We start from the raw sequence: 22,527 nt of genomic DNA, 5'->3' as shown, positions 1-22,527 counted from the left end.
GGACAAGGTGTGTGTCACACATACACACACGCACACTAAAATGGTCCGCTGGAGATCAGCTGCTTTGTTTGCGATGCGGAGCCTTGTTTCAGACTAATGCAAATGAGGCTTTCAGAGGCAGGGTCAAAGAGCTGAGCTGTCTGCCTTCAGAGCAGAAAAAGCCACCAATATCTTTTGTAATGACTCTATTCCTGCACATTAACTCCGATTAATTGCTTTGTGACATGCTCATGAATGAGATCGTCTTCCCCTTCCAGAGAGTGATGAGCCGCTGTTTCTTTGTTTCAGTGTGCTCCCAATACAGACAAATGTGCCATCGTGTAGGAAGAAAAAGAAATATTCTGCTTGTCAGAAGTACAAAAGAATGACGAGTTATTCATGAGCTGAAGTCATTTAGGATATTACTTTCAACTGAACTTCTGTGGAGTGAAGACGCTAAACTGAACTCTTTTTCAGGAGCAAGAACGGAGCGTGCAAGCGTGCAAGGACGGTCTTACCGTGCACAGATCCTTATACTGCATCTTCTGGAATTTGGTGTCGGCATTGCCGGCACACAGCTCCACATATCCCAGCACCACCTGGAACACGGTGTTGTGAATGGCCTGGGTGAAGTGCATGTGAAGCTGATCCATCGCCGTCTAAGGACGGAACACAGGATAGAGAAAGAGAGAATATTAAGGACAATTTCGTGCAACCTTCTGATACAAGCCATCCCCCCAGCATGGAAAATGCAGGAGGTTGTGTATCGATGTATAAGCGCTTGATTAGTTGCATCATTAGTTGCTTGAGACAGCACCTGTTTTGGGGGATTCGATTCAGGGGGTTGAATAATTTTAAAACTGGAGAAGTCATGATAAGTTTCATTTTCAGTCGAATTTGGAGAAACCACTTGGAAGCATTCATTGTGTTGAACTATTTCAGTTGCTTTTGTTTGATTTGTTCATTGCGAACAGCTGAAAGTCTGTCAATTCTGACAATAAACCTGACTCCAAAAACGTCTCATCTTCCCCTGTGATACAGTATGGGAGTGTGGGAGGTATAACCCTAACCCTAGACAAGCTCTCATGACTCACTCACCTGTGTCTTGCCCAATAGCGAGTACGCAAGCTGAACTCTGGTGTAGTGAGCGACGTCAAAGTGCTTGCAGGTTTTCGACAGCGCTACATCCAGCTGCTCCTGCACAGACAAGGCGAGAGAAAGAAAGGTTTGAGGGACCGAAGGAACCGCGCTCTATTACTGCCGATAGTAGGAAAGCCTTCTTAACTGCAGTCTCTGGAGACGAGGGAAAAATCTCAGGTTTTATACATCTTTATATCTTTCATATCTCTGGCTCAAAAGACTGTTTAGTGTTGAAATCTGATCTCCCAGAGGCCTATAAAAGCCCTGATAAAAGATCTGGCACATATAGAATACAATAAGTTGGGATGAGAACAGGACCCCTAGATGATATGATGACTCGTCCTATCGCAAATGTATAGTGGGAGAATTTTACATCAGGCTGAAATATATTAGCAAGAAATTCACATCTTTAATCATAAGCCCTATCTGGACAGGATTGTTTTTTTTGTCTCGGATAAAGTCTGTAAAAAAATATTTGCCAGACACTTATAAATTAACACAGGACAAGCGAGTTTCTAGCGGTTTCTTTCTCTACAAACCCAGATGTCTGCATCACACACTGGATCAGGAATGAACTTGTAGGAAGGTGTAATCATGACAGGCAGCATAGTGGTGCAGCAGGTAGCATTGCCACCTCACAGCTCCAGGCTCTCCGGTTCAATCCAGAGCTCGGGTTACAGCCTGCGTACAGTTTCGCACGTTCTCCTCATGTTCATCTGGGTTCCTCTCACTTCCCAAAAACATCTAAGTCGCTGGTTTTGCTCTAAAATTGCCCGCAAGTGTGTAAATGTGAGTGCATCCCGTGAGTGCGAGTCCCACCCAGGATGTATTCTCACACTTTGCCACCATTGTTCCATGGATAGGCTCCGAATCCAACGTGACACCGTCCAGGATAAAGCGCTTACCGAAGATGACTGAATGAACATAATCATGATATGTGATATAAGGGACTATAATGACATAGCTGTCAATATAAAGGTCAATTTAATCAGCTGACAGGATTGTTTCCCCTTCCAACGAACCTTGATTTGCCTCCCAGCGAAGATGACACAGATAAAGTGACGTGACATGTAGCAAATGCATTTATAATCATTTCCTCTCACTTTTCTTTTCATCAACAGACAAAAACAACTACAAACATCAAGTAACAGAAATGTCTATAAGGACAGGACTAAAATTATCACACCAACTCTGAGATTGTTGGAAAACAGCTGGCAATGGGCTGGAAGGTTCTTTAGGGAGAAGGACATGGGGGGAAAAAAAAAATCACTAAGTACCATCTGTAAAAGACTGAAATTCTCCACCTCCCACATGCATTCATTAATTTTTGTTTTCATTCATTTCATAAATACACCTGCAATAACTAAAGCTGATCCTTCTTCCATTCAGGAATAAAAACAAGCCCACATAAATTAGCATGAATTAGATTTCAGCATGGTATTTCAAAAATAATCAACTGAAGTCAAATGTAAATATTATACACCACTGAGCCTCGATTATTACTAATTTTACACATTCGTAGTGAAACAAACACATGAATTAGAGCATTGATGAATATTCGTTGTGGACTGAATTTTGCTAATGGAGGAAATAAACACTTGTTAATGAATTACTTGCCTTATGTGCTAGTAATGTTACCATGATGTATGGTGCAGTAATGTGGAAGTACAAAGAAAGTGAAAGAGAGAAAGAGGCTGAGCTCCTTTAATCAATTAATATTTCCTGCTCTGTTTGAAACGTGTGTGTGTGTGTGTGTGTGTGTGTGTGTGTGTGTGTGTGATAACCTTAAAACCATCTCACTTATTATTGTGTAGGTCCCTCGTTGTGCCACCAAAACAGCTCTGATTTGTCGAGGTATGGACTCCACAAGACCTCTGAAGGTGTGCTGTAATTCCTGTAAGTTGCGACGTGGGGCCTCCGTGGATCGGACTTGTTTGTCCAGCACATCCCACAGATGCTCGATCAGATTGAGATCTGGGGAATTTGGAGGCTAAGTGAACACTTTGAACCTCAAACCGTTCTTGAACAATTTTTGCAGCGTAGCAGGGTGCATTATCCTGCTGAATAAGGCCAGTGATATTAGGGAACACTGTTGTCAGGAAGGGGTGTACTTGACATGTAAGTGGCTTGCTCCGCCGGCTTGCCTTCTTCCCATAACGCATCCTGCTGCCATCTCTTCCCCAGGTAAGTGACGCAGACGCATCCGGCCGTCCACGTGATGTAAAAGAAAGCTTCATTCATCAGACCAGGCCACCTTCTATCATTGCTCCACGGTCCAGTTCTGATGCGCACGTGCCAGTTGTAGGAGCTTTCGGTGGTGGACAGGGGCAGCATGGGCACTCTGAGACTACGCAGCCCCATACGCATCAAGCTGCAATGCACTGTGTGTTCTGACACCTTTCTATCATAACCAGCATTAACATTTTCAGCAATTTGTGCTATAGTAGCTCTTTTGTGGGATCAGATCACACATGGTAGACTTCGCTCCTCACGCGCATCAATGAGCTTTAGGTGCCCATGACCCTTTTTACCAGTTGTCCTTCCTTGGAGCACTTTTGGTAGGTCCTAACCACTGCATATTGGGAACACCCCACAAGACCTGCTGTTTTGGAGATGCTCTGACCCAGTCGTCTAACCATCACAATTTGGTCCTTGTCAAAGTCGCTCAGATCCTTACACTAGACCATTTTTCCTGCTTCCAACACATTAAAGTCAAGAACTGACGGTTCACTTGCTGCTTGATATATCTCACCCCTTGACAGGTGCCATCGTAACGAGATGATCAATGTTATTCACTTCAGCTGACAGCGTGTTTAATGCTATGGCTGATCAGTGTATGTAGGCTCAGACCTCACAGGGATGGGAACTTTCATAGCTGAGTCTGAATCAATTTCTGAAAGGCAGGATGTTTTTAAAATCATGGTTTTTTTTTTGGCCACATACCTCGATTTGTTCCAGTGTGTCTTGCAGCTTTGAGTGCAACTCACTGCAGAGAGAAAAAAAATTCAAATTGGGTTTAGCAATCACAACTACAAAAGAAAACGTGGACAAGATTAAAACACTCCAAGTAGGACACCAGTGTGTGGAGCATTGAAAAACTATTTCATCAATGTGTTGCATAAATGTGTTGCACTCTGGGAAAATCAGTCACATAAAAGACACACACACAAAACAGGGGTTTCAGCTTATAACATATAACACATACCTCAACTCTTAATAAACCATAAATACATTTCACCAATATATTTTTAGTTTGCCTTAGTTAGATCATCTTCCATCAAAGATCATATTGGTTAGCGAGTCACTTTACAAAATGCTATTATAAAAACAGATAGCATGAAGATGTCTAAAAACTTGTTAGCGGAGTGTGATTTCTTCTTTCCGTGACTGCCATTTTCCCTGAGCGCCGTGTTGTTAGAAATATGTACAAAGCGCACCACAAAATTTTCATTGAACACGACAAAAACAACAACAACAACAACAACAACAACAAAGAATTACAGAAGCTTTTCATATTATTCAGCCATCCATATCTATGTTCTAGCACGAACACTTAACTAGTCAGTGCCAAGCTATTGGATAGTAGTAGGTAAAGTTGGAATATGTTGGTTGGCTAACAATATCAGCTATTTAAACTGCAAAATAGCATTTTCGAAGATCATACACATGATATTTCAGGTAACAGAGCCTCCTGTTTCAGGCACAGCATTTAAGGTATCTGAGAAAGAAGAGGCAGGAGCTTCCTCGAGCTGGATCTCCTTCTCCCACTCGAACTCACTGTTACGGCAGATGCGCGGATACGTCAAGGAGCTGATGAAGAGTTGTGGCTCAATGAAATGTAGCAGATTAGTAAAGACCATCTTCAGAGTTTTAGTGCACAAGCCTAGAAAACCTGCTGTGTCGGCTCTTCTTCCAGATCAAGTCTCTCAATTATTAACTCCTCGTTGCAGCACAGAAAAGTACAGATAACCCAGGTGTCCATTACTGCCAAAGATGCGGCCTGGACTATAAAACTACTTGCTTAAAAGCTGAAATGGAAGCAATTCCAAGGGGGCAAAAACCTTTGATATTCAAAAGAGGTTTATCTGGGAGCACAGACCCCTTCAAATGGAAAGCGGGAATTATTCCACTCTCTTCAACGAAGGATGGAAAGCATGGCACAGATATAATAAATGCTTCAAATCCAGTATCAAATCTTAAGCATATTCGAAAATGGCACCTGAGCTAAATATTAGCCTGAAGCTCGTGCTAAATTTAGAGGGAGCTTTGCTGTTCTGAAAGCTGTTTCGTATTTTTATAAGAACACTAGCAGCATGGGTATTCCAGCAGTCATTTCACAGACACTCTGTTTTACTGGCAGTGCTCTGAAGTAAGAGGAACAGATGTTGAAGGCTCCCCATGTACAGTCAGAGTCATGCTACGCTGGCGTGCCAATTATGTGAAGGCGTTTGTTTATTCCCGAGACAACGCACCTGGCCAGCACACCAGCCTCTTCTGCAATAGCTCATTAATAGGGACTTTAAATCTGCAGCGCATATGTATTTGGCTAAAAATAAAAAATCATCAATATTGAGTCAAAATGCTCTAAAACAAGGTGTTCCTGAGCTGCAAGCCAGTAAGTGTAAGAGTACAGAATGATCACAGCGTGACATGCATCCCTCAGATCCCTTAAAAGGCCACGAGGATTAACATGTGAGCGTATAGGAAGTGACATCGCTGTGGTGCTCATGCAGCAGGATTACCACGTATGGTATAAAATAAGGTTTCATTTTATTTAAAGGTTTAAGCACATTCAATTATTGTAAATGGTAACCCACTTACAGATGCAGCATAGAGAGAACAGGTTTACAAACCACTGAAGCATTCGTTTAGAAGCAAAAAAAAAAAAAAGAACATTTATATTCTAAATTAAGGTCATTTGAGTACTTAATGTTTAAAGTGTAATTTTAGACAAGAACACTTTCAAAGGACATGGATGAGGACACTAATGCTGTCATTAGTATGTGAGCATACTACAGGGTGTCCCGTAAGTCTCCAGACATAGGGAAAATTAAGACTTTTTAGCAAAATGTCCTCCAACGTTTTTCATCCTTAGTTTATATTAGACATTTTTCTTCAGATAGTCTTTAAGAACGCCTTTGACAAAAGAGGAACGTATTGAAATCATTCTCATGGCTGGACCGGGAAGCTCTCGCAAGGTCGCGATGGACTTTAACAGGAAACATGGTGAGCACATCACACACGACACTTTTGCCAAACTTATTAAATTCAAAAAGACTGGAAGCAGACCAACCGACAAGTGGACGTCCACTGATGAAGTCACAACCCACCTGGAGCTGGCACACATAGTCCCCCATATACTTTTGGGACACAGTCTGGAATGCAGATTGGCTTGGCACTCATGATCATCAAACTAATCTGTGCAGTGGAGAAGGGTGCAGAAATAGCTTGCAATATCCCAGACAGTAATGGCTGGTACATTATCCTTATCCTTATTAATATCCATTTACTTTGAGGGTCATGCTTAATGTTTATATAGTGTTATGCACTTGTTCATTAGTCCTCAGATATGCATGTACTTATTTTATTTATTGATTGATTTATGTTCCAACTTAGAGTAGCTAGAAATGATAAAAATTCGCCTTGAATTTCTCCAGGAATATACCTGCATATTCAACGTTCAAAGTAGCCTCTATTTATTAATCCTATTTAGAATATTGCATATACTGCGTATTTATTGTATACTGGCACTAGGTGCAGTTGTGCACAGTTGGTAGATTATATACAGTATATGACACTACATAATGTAAACTAACATTTGCAAACTATGACTTGTAATTACCATGTACATAAACACCAGGTACTGCTAACCATAATGTACAATAGAGTGATAAATTACGGCTATAAATTTGACATTAGAAGTAACATTAGGAGCAGATGATGCAACTCTGGGGGGGAAAAAAAAAAAAAAAACAACCATCGTTTAAATTAGCCAGTGTGGTTGAAAAAAAAACGCTCTGAATTTAAGGATTGTGACATCAAGTGTAACGAAAGGTGATTAATAAAATGATTTCATGGTCAACAATTAAAGTTCTGTATATTTTTTCTAATAAAAATGCATTTGCATGACCTCAAAGGTGAAGCAGTAGAGCAGCAACAAGAATCATCAAGAAGCAGCATCAAAGTACAGCCTGACAATATTTTCTGGGGCTTTTTTTTCTTAGTAAACAGCCCATGGCAGTAGCAAGAAGCCATTTGGAGCACAGCACAGACGCCATAACAGCCTCTGCAGCCATGCATTCTTCAAGTCACTTATATCCCCAAAAGAGCACACGACTACATATAGTCACAATGCAATACCGTTAACATTATTTAAACCTGATGGAGGCTGAAGGCATGGAGTTCTGGGTATACTTTAATAGACCTGTGCTCCCCAGAGGATCGGTGCTGAATGACAAAGCAGGATGGGGGAAGGAGATGCTCAGAATGCTGATTTTGGTTTTCATTAATGAGCAACAGCAGCAGCAGGCGAAAGAAAAAAAAAAAAAAAAAACAGCGGTGAAACGGGAGTCCCACTGCACCGAGCCTTGAACTCAATCTACATGTCACTCCATAAACATATTCAGCTCTCTGCAGTGTTTCTGAGCAGTTGAACTTTTAGCTGTCCACAAACAATCCAGAACATCCAAGCTCACCGTCACGTGTATCCGATCATTTCTAAGTTCGCAGCAACATTAAATCCGGGGAGTTGACGTTTCTTTTGTTTAAACAAGGTGTTCCTGGGCTATAGGCCTACAAGTTGCAACGAAAGGCCTGTAGCAATAAGAGTGCAGAGCAGTCGTGAAGAAGTGACGCACATGGTGTAAAATGAAACTGTATATCTTCTGCGGTGGTGAATGTGCAGTACGGTTACCATGTTTGATATAAAACAGGCTTTATCGTATAAATACCTGGAAATTTTGGTCCATGGTAACCAGCCATACATCACAGACGCAGCGTAAAGAGATTAAGTTTAAAACTGCTATAGTTGTACCTATCACTTAAGACACATTTACATTCACATTTAAGATCATGTAATACTTATTACCTTATATTTCTGACATGTAATTTTAGACAAATAAAGTTTTAAGAACAGGGTATAACCTTTCAGTACACTAATACTGTCATTATTATTTAAGTATAGGACTTGATGCGTACTGTTTGGGACACAGCCTTGAATTTGGATTAACCTGGCTCTCACATGCATTAGATTAACCTGAAAAGCGTGCAGCACAATTAGTTCGCGATAGTATTTTCCGACTTAAAGCATGACTTTGCACCCATACCTACTTTTTAATATGCCCGAACATCATAATTTCAAGTAACGCCTGGTACAGTGTCATTCTCATTATCAATAACCATTTACTTTTAGGTAAGTGCCGAATATTAATTAGCTACTGATTAGATATTTGTAGGATATGCAGAAGGCAAAAGAGAAACTGAACTCATACTACATGTCAATCCAGAACACACTCAGCGCTCCGCGATGTTTCTGAACATTTTAGCTTTTGGCTGCTCACGAGCAGGTTAAAACAGCTTTGCTCACTGTCATGCGTGTGTATACGAAGATCAACCTACGCATCGCCGAGTAACGGACTGCGGTAACGAGCCAAAGGCAAACCTTTCGCATGTGTGAAATGAACATATAAGACTCCAACACGTGTCACTTGATGGACGGTAACTGAGAAAGGGTTGTAATTGTGAAAGAGCATCAATCAGCTCTGTATTGTCTCCCATTTCCATTTCAGCATCATGTTTGCTTATCACAGCAGCCCTACCGAAGACCTTGTTATTTTTATAGAAGAAATGACAATCAGGGAGAGAAAAAAAAAAAACAATCTTTCGAAGCGTTTTATTCCCTAAATAGCAGCGTTAACCCAGTTGTTTTAAATCCTGAGCCTTTTTAAAGATGAGCGTGCCGTCTGCGCTCATTCAAACTTGCCTTCACAGTGAGGCAAAATCTGGCCAGGTTTCCACTGTGCCCAGATCCTCATATCACGGTAGTGTGCCAGCTGAAATGTCTGGCGCTGGAGAGGGATAAACAAAAATGCAGTAGGAAAGCAGCAACAAGAAAACAGTGAAGAAAAAAAGAAAAATCAGAAGAGTCTGACCATGAGTACTGTGTGTATCTGTCTGAGGATGTGAGGATGATGTCCTCTCGGGCAGACTGCTCTCATAAGGGAATGTCCTAATGAAATAATGACCACCTATTAGTGTAGGCAGTGGCTTATTAATCATTCAGCGATATCAAAGCCCACTGTCCTCACTGATTTACGGTGCTATGGTGGCAACATCATCCGAGACCTCCAGTTATAGCCATACAAGTACAAGCAGTAAAATATTTTAACGTGCTGTATAACTTTCATTTCTGACCCTTCATTATCTTCTACAGGTAATGCACACTTAATGGAGTAAGTGCTTTGAAGGACACCTTCCCCCGTAATGTCGATATTGTGATAAATTGAATCCCAGTAGACTTTTCGGAGATGCGCATCATCATGGATATTATGAGAAGCAACTGATTAAGTGTTAAATTTGCTCTGAAATTTGTACTCATTAATCTTTTGAATAGATTTTTTTTTGTTCCCTTATGTTCAGTGGTAGTAATATTTGTAGGAGATTAAATAAAAGTATCGCTGAACTCAGTTCTCCAGTGCTTTTATTGTTATTATTTTAAATGCAACTCCGCTGTTTTGCGCTGGTTGAATATATATCATGATACCTATTGTGTATGTGTGAAATGTCTTCAAGTATCGTCATGTGATATTTCAGTCACGTTGCCCAGCCCTAATCAAGAGCGCAATCTATTAGTGCAGTATTCAGGATTGAGATACATAGGCGTAGTGAGGAGATAGTACAGAGATCTCACATAGTACAGAGATGCGCACATCGCACAAATCTGTACCTGCATAACCTGACTCGAACGCAAAAAAACTTTCTCTGCATAAATATAAATGTAACTTTTGGACTTCAACCCCAGATTGAATCAGCCTCAGCGGTGGTCTCCTACCCAGTACCCCTCGCAACAGATAGCACGGTCCAGTCGCGGTGAACGGATTTAGAGCAAGGAAACAGCAAGATGAACGCAGCAACATTAAAGCCAAAAATGATCGAAAAGTGTCTTTCACACAAGTGTAACTTTCTCTTGAAAAGTGCAGTAGACAGAAATGATGATGAGACAAAAAAAAAAAGTTTGTGTGATCAATGAGACATCAATCCAATTTCTGTTTTGAGGCGTCTGGGTGGAACGTGGCTCATAAAAACTATGCAGCTCCATTTTAGACAGCATTTAAATACACAACAGATTTGTAAACACTTCTAGCAATCATGGAATGATGAATGCTTTGGAAGTCTTTTAAAATGGAGTTGCTATGACTTACATCAACCACATCGACATATGGTATAACACCTCATATTATATTCACATAAGCCACAATATGAATAAAGATTTCTATAAATAAAATCACTGACCATGTGATTGACTATGGCTGAGTCCGTGCATGACTGACTGACTGTTTGAGTCAGTGACTAACTGAGTGACTGAGTCAGTGGGTGAATGACTGACTGACTGACTGACAGACTGACCGGCCGAGTCAGTGGGTGAATGAATGAATGAGTGATTGGCCGAGTGACCGAGTCAGTGGGTGAATGAATGAATGAGTGATTGGCCGAGTGACCGAGTCAGTGGGTAAATAAATGACTGAGTGATTGGCCGAGTGACCGAGTCAGTGGGTGAATGAATGACTGAGTGATTGGCCGAGTGACCGAGTCAGTGGGTAAATAAATGACTGAGTGATTGGCCGAGTGACCGAGTCAGTGGGTGAATGAATGAATGAGTGATTGGCCGAGTGACCGAGTCAGTGGGTGAATGAATGACTGAGTGATTGGCCGAGTGACCGAGTCAGTGGGTGAATGAATGAATGAGTGATTGGCCGAGTGACCGAGTCAGTGGGTGAATGAATGAATGAGTGATTGGCCGAGTGACCGAGTCAGTGGGTGAATGAATGACTGAGTGATTGGCCGAGTGACTGAGTCAGTGGGTAAATAAATGACTGAGTGATTGGCCGAGTGACCGAGTCAGTGGGTAAATAAATGACTGAGTGATTGGCCGAGTGACTGAGTCAGTGGGTAAATAAATGAATGAGTGATTGGCCGAGTGACCGAGTCAGTGGGTGAACGGATGAATGACCGACCGAGTGACGAACTGAGTGAGTGGGTGAATGAATGACCGAATGATTGACCTTCTGACTGACTGGCTGAATCAGTGGCTGTAAGCCAGGTCAATGAGGTGCTAAGCAAAAAAACAACAAAAAAAGCTCAACTTCTATTATTCATCAAAAACCTGACTTCTTGAATAACCAAAAGAGTGCAACAAAAAACCAGTGTGTAAAAAAAAATATGAAAAAGCGTACAAGTGCTAGCATTATAGGGCTGGTTTGCTATTTAAATACTGGGATGGTTTGCTATTTCAGGTTTGCATGGAGTGGTTCGTTTAAATCCGAAGAGCCTCTCTGGGCACCACAGCTATAGTCCTCAAGTCAAACAGTGCTCAACATACCTTATGCAGCTGTAGTGCTTGAAAGTGCTGGCAGCCTTCTGACATTCCAAACACAACTGGATTGCACCTGGATAGTCCTCCTCCTGCCAAAAACAAACACATCCACTTTCTGCAACACAACATAAATATCAACCCTGTGCAAGATCTTTCAACCTGGGGTGCACAGCATAAACATGGGGAACTTCAAACGTATGTATGCTCAGCACTCCTATCAGAGATGACGTAATGCTCGACAGCGCAGAATGGATGTGATAATGGACTGGCTAAGCCCATTTACAGGGCAAACTCAGAATCCCCTCCATTAACAGCTTTTATTAAAAATTATCGAAAATGATCTAAAAGGAGATCAGAGAGAAGTATTTTTGTCAAGCCTGTGCCATGCTTACCTCCAGCATCTCACTCAGTCTGACATCTGTCCTTTGCTGTGTAAGAGAGTAATAGAGCTCATTTGAGATGGATAATGAGATAAAAAGTTGATCATGTTCAGTAATTAACAGAGACATTACCAATGTCTTTATGGTCCTTAAAGACTTTAACAATCCTGTCAACAGCTGCCTGCGTCTCTGGTTGGCCAGGAGTCCAAGACTTGCTTCGGTGAAGCCTTCTTTAGCAAAACCAAGCTGCCTATAAAGAGAAAAATATGTTTGTAATCCTACAATTTATATCTAAACTTAGTAGGTACTAGTTTATTCACAATTCTGAATGCTTTCTTAATTCTTTTCTGATATTAAGTTGGGGAAGGAAGGGGACCAGACCTCCGAGCATTGGTGCAGATAACAGCAGCCAGTTGCAGTGTGGTTTGCAGGGATGTTACTCGCTCCAGTTCCTGAAACACACCACAATGAAAAGGATAAAATATTAAATTAACATAGTAGACAACTATTTGTGCTAAATACGGCAGGTCTAGTATAGCTACGCAAACCGTACCTGCGATATAAAAATTAATTAAATAAAACATTATTTGTTTACACCGAAGTGCGTCATAAAAATGACCAGTTGTACCAATTTAGCTAGTGAGATAAGTGAGATTTAGTTTGTGAGACAGTTTGGGCGGAATAAAATACATTAGGGAATGCTTTATAAAGAAGATGATCAACGACAAGGTGGTGTGATTGCATTACTACGCCAAAGTTTATTCGTTTTCTATAACATCATGTTCCAGAAGTTCAATCCTCTTGCACCACATAATTTTGCCATCCATTTGAAATGTTTACTTGTTTTAACAACATATCTTTTTTTCCCATCCGTTTGGAGTTACAGTACTGTGCAAAAAGAAATGCAGTAGCACAAAGATGGCTTCAAAAATAATGAAATGAAATGTTTTAACGTTTAAAAAAAAAAAAAAACACTATAAAGAGCAGTAAACAGTAATAAATTAAACAAAGTCAGTATTTGGTGTGATGACCCTTCGGTTAAAAAAGACAAAAAAAGTAGTAGTCTCAGGTAGAATGTGTGCAGTTTTATAAGGAAATGAGCTGTACGTTTTACTGAGCATCTTGCAGAACCAGCCACGGTTCTTCTGGAGACTTTGACTATCGCACTTACTTCTTATTTTTGCAGCAAAACCCAGCCGCCTTCATTGTGTCTTTTTTTGTCTGATTTTTGTCTCTTATGATAATGATAACGAGACTTTTATTGATCATATATACATATGCACAGTGAAATTCTTTTCTTTGCATACCCCAGCATGTCAGGAAGTTGGGGTCAGAGCGCAGGGTCAGCCATGATACATTGCCTCTGGAGCAGAGAGGGTTAAGGGCCTTGCTCAAGGGCCCAACAGTGGCAGCTTAGCATTACTCTGGCTTGAACCCCCGACCTTCTAATCAGTAACCCAGAGCCTTAACCGCTAAGACACCACTGCCATTATGTAATACGCTGCTTTCTTTATTAACGTACAAACATTTTTCCGTAACATTTTGAGCTGTAAAATTAATGATTGGAAATCGAACATGTTTTTGTACTGACTTGATAATGTAGAAGTCTTAAGATAAATCTATAAACAAAGTTTGTACTTAAAAAAAAAAAAAAAGAAAAGAAAAAATAGGGTAGTAGTGTGACTTTTGCACGGTACTGTATATCTAATTTAACCATCTGTGAAACAAATTTTGAAACAAAATCTATGAAACAAAGTTCCTCTACCACTTATGTTACAGCAGCTATAAACAGTTGTTCCTTCACTAGCCTCTCTTTTGATCTCTGTCTTGAAGGCATTAATACAAGCAACGTTATTCACATAAATAATTTGCATATAAACTGCAAATCGTCCTGGAGATTCTCCTGTGGCGGACCTTAAAACAACAGCTTTACCTCTAACTGTTATAAACGTCTCACTGTATTAAAGATTATGCATTTTACATTCACACAGTTTATACATTTGGATAGCTTCTGTGGAGTATCCACAGTTACATGCTGCTGCTGTTATAGAAAATGAATCAACACCTTCTGACCAATCAGACAGAGAGTTGAGCAGCTCTGTGGTGTATAGTATTATAATTTAATCTTAGTCAATGGCGAAGCGTGATATCAGAGTAACGTCGTTAAAAAAAATGAAACCGGCGCAAACAATTTTTGTACAGCACAAATCAGAACAAAGGAATAACACTAATTTGGTTTGATGTATGACTTGGTGTGGAGTTGAGTGGACTTTAATGCGCTGTAATGCCATTTTCAGCCATAGACGTACATTCTAATATAGCTGGGATATAATATTTCAGCAACCAAACCAAACAATTTTTTGAGCACAAATCCATCCATTTCCCATATCTTTTATCCTACACAGGAGCCTATCTCAGGGAACCCGGGGCACAAGGCAGGGGACCCCCTGGATGCAGTGCTAACCCATCGCAGTGCACAATCGCTCATACAGTTCCACAGTACAGTCAATTTGGAAATGCCAATCAGCCTACAATGCATGTCTTTGAACTGGTGGAGGAAACAGGAGTACCCGGAGGAAACCCCTGAGAACATGCAAACTCCACGCACACAAGACGGTGACGGGATTCGAGCAACCGACCCCGGAGGTGCGAGGCAAACATGCAAATCGCTAAGACACCATGGGAACAAATCAGCACATACATCAGCACACACACAGCCTAGCCTCCCTCCAATGTCGCTGTGTTTATGATCATCGTCATAAATAAACCCCCACAGACATAACACTCAACAGGAAATCCAGACACTACACAGCCTTATCCACTGTTAATATCTTCGGCCTAGAGCAGCGCTTGAGGTGTTCTGGTTCACTTAAGAACCGATCATGGAGAGGGGGGGGGAAAGATAACGAGCAAAATGCTCTCGTTAAAGCAATAACCTCTGTTATTTAGAAAGACAGATCAGTGACAAGGCGCCGCAGGAACATACCCGTGATCCCACGCGGCATTTCCTGAATTAATTGCTCTGTAGAATTTATGCTGACCCCTCCTGTTCCTACATTCTAGCGTTTGAATGTCAGGGCCTGAGGTGAACCGCACATTGAGAACTCGCCTCTCATTCTTAAGACAATGTGCGACCTTTAGCACAGATCTAGCCTTTGGCAAGAGAGAGCATCATGCCATTTTATTAAACAAAATTATTTGGCAACCGAATATGAGGTGGAAAAAATCGATTCCACAGAGGACACGCGTACAAAGCTTCTTTATACCCAACATCACAAAAAACAGCATTGACTCTTCAGAACAATTATCACTGGTTATTACTGGAATTTGTGAAAACCCTAGAAGGCTCCTTATATAACAGCACATTCAGTGAGTGTAAAAACATCAGACAAGATTCACAAACACGATCAGATGGAAAAACAGGGAAAAATAAGTGCTGTTTGAAGTGTGTTATACTTTCAGTCTATACTCGTACACATGGGAGAGTGAGAAGTTAATTAGAAGTTATCAGACTTCTAATCAGTATGGGAACTATTAAGGGAAAAATCTCATAACAAGAAATCAAACCTGAAGTAAACAGATTTCTAATGAATTATTCGCAAAGATTTCCACCTGAAGCTACACACAGCTTACATTTATTAATTTCTGTACAGTAATGTTATACAATAAAGGAGGGTGATTAAAAAAAATCAGTGGGTGGGGCTGACTGGTGCAACAATATCACAGTTTCACAGTAAGTCACATCAAGACTTTTTCCAAACAAGTAGAATTCAAGTTCTCACTTGGACAGCGTAATGATTCGGCATTGCACGTTGGATCGCTTCACCTGGATATTATAGACTTAAAGCTCAATCTCTACTGAAATCAACAATGACCGTTATTGAAGTTGGGTTCTCTTTTGACTCTGGTTCCTCTCAATCAGTACGTTTAACATGGACAACAATAATCCGATATTAACCCGATTATGACCCGAAACTACCGTGTAAACAGCAATTTTTTCTTACCTTAATCCGATTAAAGTCATACTCGAAGTAAACACAAATGGAATTAAGACAGGTGGAGTACTCCTGTTTTAGTCGCATTATCGACGTGCGTTACAGACATGTACACACCTTAATCACACTATTAACGTCGTGTGAGAGTTTTCACCGCATTCTGCGACAGGACACGTACACACACGGCAGCGCTCGACCGTTTGACGGCAAACAAGAGAGCACGGCTGCGGCCCAAACCGCGTACTTGCCTGTAGGCCTATAGAGGTGAAATACATGTATATTGGCTACTATACAGTAGGTAAGTACGCGGTTTGGGACGCAGCCCACGGCTTCAAGCAGTCGTCTATTTGCACGTACAGCATGACAAATAATTAACCGCACTTAAAGCGTTCGTAAAAATTAAAAATAAAAACACCCGAAACTGTATACGGTACCATAACGAAGACCAACTGTATGTTAATATGTGAAATTCTGGAGGGACGTCGGACGGCGTTGCGCGGTGACGTAATGACGTGTGCCGTTAATCTAATAATGTTCTATAACACGTAAAACGGGATCATGAAAGGAGTATTCTAAAAGCGACTCATGCAAACACCTTAATCAGAATATTATCTTACTCAGAGTAAGGTCAGTAATTAGACTGCTGAGATTTTCCTTGCCATCGTGGCCTCTGGTTTGCTTATTAGGGCTAAATCTACAATCCCAAAAAAGTTGGGATGCTGTGCAAAATGTAAATAACTGTAAATAAAAACAGAATGCAATGATTTGCAAATATCATGAGATATTCACATTCTTTTTAGTAACATTTCTTTTCCAGCCTTTTGTTGCCCCCATCCCAACATTTATTGAGACGTGTTGCGGCCATGATATTTAGAATTCGCTTATTTTTTTTCTTAACATTGTACACTTTCTCAGTTTAAACCTTTGATATGTTTTCTGTGTTCTATTGTGAATAACACATGGGTTTATGAGATTTGCAAATCATTGCATTCTGTTTTTATTTACATTTTACACAGCGTCCCAACTTTTGGGGAATTTGAGTTGTAAATCTACATATATATATATATACAAATATCTTTAAAGCAGCTTTGTGACAATGCCCCTTGTTGAAATTTGTCCATTGTTATAAATAAAATTGAACTAAATTTAACAGTTCTGAATTTATCTCGTCACAAATCTGTAAGACTTAAATACGCTTAAAACAGGAAAGAGGCAATTGTAGAAAAATCTAAGTTCAGACATTTAGCCTTGCTATGAACTTGAGCCTGTCTGGATCAATTACAAAATCTAATCAGTTCGTCATCTGATTTAAGTGACAATGTATCCTCGCCATCCCATATTCTGCTTCATCAGGGTCATGAGCTCAGGAGCAGCTGTAAAAGCCAATATTCAATCACCCGGGCTCACACACTGACCTCAGGGCTGAAACAGCCCAGTCTAAATAACCCAGGCCACCTGTTATGCTGGCCGAAACGCAGCTAGACAGTCTACGGTGGACTGCGATCATCAAAACACATCCATACCAAAACAGCTCACTGTCACAGATGAATCAAGCCAGTTGAGAAAATGGTCAATTATCTCCTGACATGAGAGCTAAAGAAAGAACAGCAAAGAGAAAAAATAAATAAATAATGCTACGTTACAATTTCCGAAGCAATCACTGCTCTAATAAGAGTGGAGCTAACGAGATGTAATCAAAACTGAACCAATACAGGCGACGACATGGCATCTATCTACACCAAGGATCCTGCAGTCTCAGCAGAACATTCCACGCATTCAGTATCAGGAGTTTAGTTAATGGTGTATTCAGAAAGGTACTTAATATTTATTGTTTCTATCATTTCTCTTATCCTCTAATCATTGGCAATATCTGAGCAGAAACATCTGTATAACGGCCCAAAGATAGGCTCCCGTCACTTATTTTCAGCCTCATATAGAAAATGACTGGAGATTCTATTTATAAAAGGTGAGAAAAATGCTTGGAAACTGAAAATCACAACAACAAAAGGTTATATTTGAAAATAAATGGCTTGAAATTTGCACAGAAGGCACTGGGTTACTTCTCATTCCAGAAATATATTTCAAAGGGGCACTTTTATTGAACAGGACTTAAAAACATTCCCTAACACACAGTGGCCATTTCATGTCAGTCTAAATCACATCAATTTTCCAGTTTCCCAGGGTCCCAGTGGAGATGTAACATTTGGTTTGAGGAAATAAACATGTGGTTAGCCCTAGAGTATTCAGAGATGGCTTCGGCAGCAGTTTTTCCGAGTCAAATCCCATTGGCTTACGATTGTATAGGCAGAAAACACAGGCAGGAACTGCTCCAGCAATGCACTCAACAATGTCATTGGAAAACTAGCTATAACACTCTCCACACTGATGCAGATACAGTTTAAAACATGCAGTTAATACGTTTTGGGATTCTGGGCCACTAAGCACTAATCATGGAAACGGGTATGTTTGAAAGTGTTTTGTTTGTGTGGTTGAGGGAAGATATTTGAAAGAGTTTGTGCGTATCATCCTGTGAAAGGCCCCTGACTGTGACTCAAATTCAAAATGGAGGTTGAGTAAATTTTACGCTTGCTGTGAGTGACGTTTGTGGTCACGCTGTTCCACCCCCCCAACCCCCCCCCCCCAGCTATGTACAGTACAAATCCTGTATTACAACAAATAACACTTTGTTTGACGGGGTATCTTTTTATCTGACCATGTTTCCACTGTAATATGAGACCATCGCGGTTTAAAACCAAAAGTATATAATGCGGTCTGTTTAACAGAACACTTAACCACCACGTCTATAGAAGTTATTTGACGTTGTGTCTGCATGAAGAATGTTTAATAATTTCCTATAATGTGTAAGTACGTCAGACATTCTATCTACAGGGAATACCCTGGGGCAAGGAAAGATACTGCAAAGGCTTAGGATATCACTTAAAGCTTTTAGATGTTGTGTTCCCAAATTATTATAGTAAAAAGCAACCAGAAGTTAATAAAGCCCTCGTTCTGATATTTTGATATGATTGTTAGAAACAAGGCAAATGGACTACTTATTTCATTAGAGGTCAAGTATAAATGCTTCCTGCTCCACTACACCATGAATGCTCTATGTTCTAGGATATATAAAGAATTTATCAAATGGATCACAAGATTTTCTGTTTTTTTTTTTTTACAAAACAAGAACAAATTGTTTATCAGACTGTATTTTTAATAGCAACGGGATGGAGCGGTCTGGGTCAGTCTATCTCAAGTGGTCCAATAATTGCAAAGTTGGTTGCTTGACTGTTTAAAATTTTTGATTACCTCTATGTACTGGCATTGCAAAACCACTTTTTTTTTTTTTTTACACTAGGTTTAATCATGACGCCCAACTTTGTGTTATGGCACACAACAAATTTTGCTATACAGCTGATTACGGAAACCTCAATATCTCAGCTCGGGTTGGTCCAAGTTCATTAGAACAAAACTGATCTCTTGAGCACATAACAAGGTACATGGACATATAAAAAAATACTTCACACATTCTTGTTCCTTAGACTTAGAACCAAATGTAATGCTCAAGATTTGCTCACAGTTCCACTTTTACAGACGATTTATAATGGGAGGTGTTCAAGTCTCAGTCTTCATTTTTATAGGGGGTATCTAGTCAAGTATAGCGTGCATGCAGAAAACTTCAGGTTTGGATTTTTTTATGGGGGCGAGAAAGTGCAATTTTAAAAAAAATAAATAAATAAATACCCTTCACTTTCAAGTAGAATATCTCTGGTGGGGGGGGGGACCAGATACAAACCTGAAATTTTCACAAAGGACCTTGAGGGCCAGATTTGAAGAACCCTTATCATGTTGGTACAGGTGTACAGTTGGCATGCGTGAATAGATTTGATCCAAATATGGAATTACAGTGTTCAGTTGGGTGTTTTACAAATGAACAGTATCAAACACTGACCTCCCTGAGCCGAGATATGAGGTTTCCATAAACAGCTGTATAACCAAAATTCGTTGTGTTCCACGACACAAAGATGGCAGTCGTAGTACCGATACAAAGCGTTAATCACTCAAAAAAAAATTTAGGAAAATTAAAAATGGTCAAGCAAACTGTATTGGACCACCTGAGATGGAATGACCCTTCTAGTATTTGTCCTCCTATCCGTTTCTGTAACTGGAGCCAGGTTTGTCTTTGATCAGGACAAATCTAGTTCGAGAAGCACTGTGTTCCAGCCCTGGAAGTTACAACAAGGCATAAACCACGAGAGGGTGTGTGTTATTTTATTACATGATTGATTTTTATCACGAGTAAAGACGTTCTTAAGCACAACGGGAAACAGAGTGCCTAAACCCCTGTTAACTTGCCATTCGGCCTCGAGTGGCTTACTGCCGTTAGAAAACGGCAACAAAAACAGTCACACGTGCACGTATATCGAGGATTTTAGAATGTATTTAATTGTTACAACACGACTCAGCCAATCAGATTTTAGAACCAAAATTATATGTAATTTACACGGCTACATTTGCTGAACTGCTGAAGAATACATAGACTATAATACATAGAATTAAAATATAACAGCGCTTAATTATGCGACAATCAGACACAGCAAATCTCAGTATGCTGGTCTTCCCACTGGACTCTTTTTGTTAGACACAAGAAATGGACCAATTAATCTGCAGGCAAGTGAACTACTGGCAACCACTAGCAACGTAATCCACCTGGCAAATTTCCAGAGAGCAGCAAAAATCTATCAACCTACACGGGGCTGGAAATACAGCTTTCTTTCATTTATGTGTAAATAAAGGCCAGATCTCTGCCCAGGCTTGGGTATGGAGAGGAATAATATTTAAAGCTTTGGTAGTTGTATTTCCATATAACATTAAAAAGATGAGCAACAGATAAACCATTTATCTCGACAGCCAATTTCAGCAAACTACTAATCCGTCTGTAGGAGACACAAAAAGATCAATTCTTTCCCCTACAGGCCAGAATCCACAAATCCACAGGGCAGAGTCTATAGAGGAGAGCAAAAATCCCACCGTTTCCTGATCAAAGCCTGGCCAGTATGGCCGTACAAAAGTCTGAGGGAAAAACTCCAGCGTAATCCAGTGTGGGATGTGAGGGAGAAACAGGCTGAGGAGAGCGCACGCAGCTCCTCAACACTTTCTTCTCACACTACTTTAATCCCAAAGCACACGGAAATCTTTCCGGAGAACAAATCACACCCTCATTAACAGGTTCGTCAGCGGCACCGTCGCTGAATCACAATGAGTAGGCTTACATTTCCACAAACATCATTTCATCATTGCAGCCTACAGCGGTCAGATAAAGCTGGTGAACATTAGGAGGTTTCTGCAAAAATGAGCCCCAGATCATAATATCAGGTGATATAAAAAAAAAAAAAAACACAACCAAAAAACATGTGAATCCTTTAGCAACTAGGCAAAATAATAACTAGAGATGCACCGATACTAAATTTCTCAGCCGATACCGATAACCGATTATTCAGAGTGATATCGGCCGATACCGATACCTCTGCCTTTTAGATTTAAATAAGATTCTTAACTTACCAAATGTTATTAATTCATATTAACATTGACTGAATTCTAAAAATCCTCCTGTTAGGCTTCACATTCACTCACACAAAAAGCATTTCTACTCCATCACTGACATCAAACTGGTAACATATAATATCAACTTTTTTATATATATTAACATTAACTGGATATTGAAATATACCACTCTACAAATATATTTTATGTGCAATATATACTTATATATACTTTTTTTTGTCAATTCATCTTCAACTTAAATCTTTCAACGGTGTATTGGCCCCTCAGTTCAGCTTGAGGGCGAGCGGGCAGCCGGGGGTGGGGGGGGGGTGTCGTAAAATTTACTTCTGCGTCGTAAAATTTACTTCCGCGTAGTAAAATTTACTTCCGGTGTAAAATTTTAGCAGCGTAGAGATTACAGAGCTTACAAACTACGGTTTTGTCAAAATTCCACACAAGAGACATCTTTACACACAGCACGAAATCGACGTGTTTTTTCCCACCCTCTTTTGATTGACAGGATATAATCAGACCTGATCACCGGATGTTTTTAAACTATCGGCCGAAAGCGGGGAAAATAGCCTTTTTATCGGCCGATACATCGGTGCAGCTCTAATAATAATAACTCAACAGAAGTTTTCTCTAGGTGGTGTTGTGTCCTGTGTGGCCATTACGAGGCATTTTGCCAATTTCCTTTAAACAAATGAACAAAGATCATGTTTTGGATATCTGGATTGAATGAGCTTCTTCAGGTCACACCACAGCAGTTCTGAAATTTCAGTTAATGCTTTACGTTTTGGAGCACCGTCATGTTGAATTACTCCAATGCTTTTATGTTTTCGGCCACAAACTGATGCTGATATTGTATGGTAGAATATGTTTAAAATAATAATAAGTCCTC

General features: G+C 40.2%; 1 protein-coding gene across 3 annotated transcripts in view; it reads right to left on the bottom strand.

Moving 5' to 3' along the window:
- Nucleotides 1-22,527, bottom strand: part of vps50 (VPS50 EARP/GARPII complex subunit) — a 152,075-nt gene that overhangs the window by 90,525 nt on the left and 39,023 nt on the right. For all 3 annotated transcript variants that reach the window (XM_053613104.1, XM_053613102.1, XM_053613103.1), the window contains exons 6-12: nt 12,472-12,542; nt 12,223-12,340; nt 12,103-12,138; nt 11,717-11,799; nt 4,063-4,105; nt 1,078-1,176; nt 498-638 (exon numbers count right to left, since the gene is read on the bottom strand). In XM_053613104.1, the coding sequence (XP_053469079.1) occupies nt 498-638; nt 1,078-1,176; nt 4,063-4,105; nt 11,717-11,799; nt 12,103-12,138; nt 12,223-12,340; nt 12,472-12,542 (591 nt within the window). The remainder of the gene's footprint in view (nt 1-497; nt 639-1,077; nt 1,177-4,062; nt 4,106-11,716; nt 11,800-12,102; nt 12,139-12,222; nt 12,341-12,471; nt 12,543-22,527) is intronic.

Source organism: Ictalurus furcatus, chromosome 24 (assembly GCF_023375685.1).
Source record: "Ictalurus furcatus strain D&B chromosome 24, Billie_1.0, whole genome shotgun sequence".
In the NCBI taxonomy this organism is placed as follows: Eukaryota; Metazoa; Chordata; class Actinopteri; order Siluriformes; family Ictaluridae; genus Ictalurus; species Ictalurus furcatus.
The sequence above is the reverse complement of the archived record's forward strand: the minus strand, read 5'-3'. Positions and strand labels throughout refer to the sequence as shown.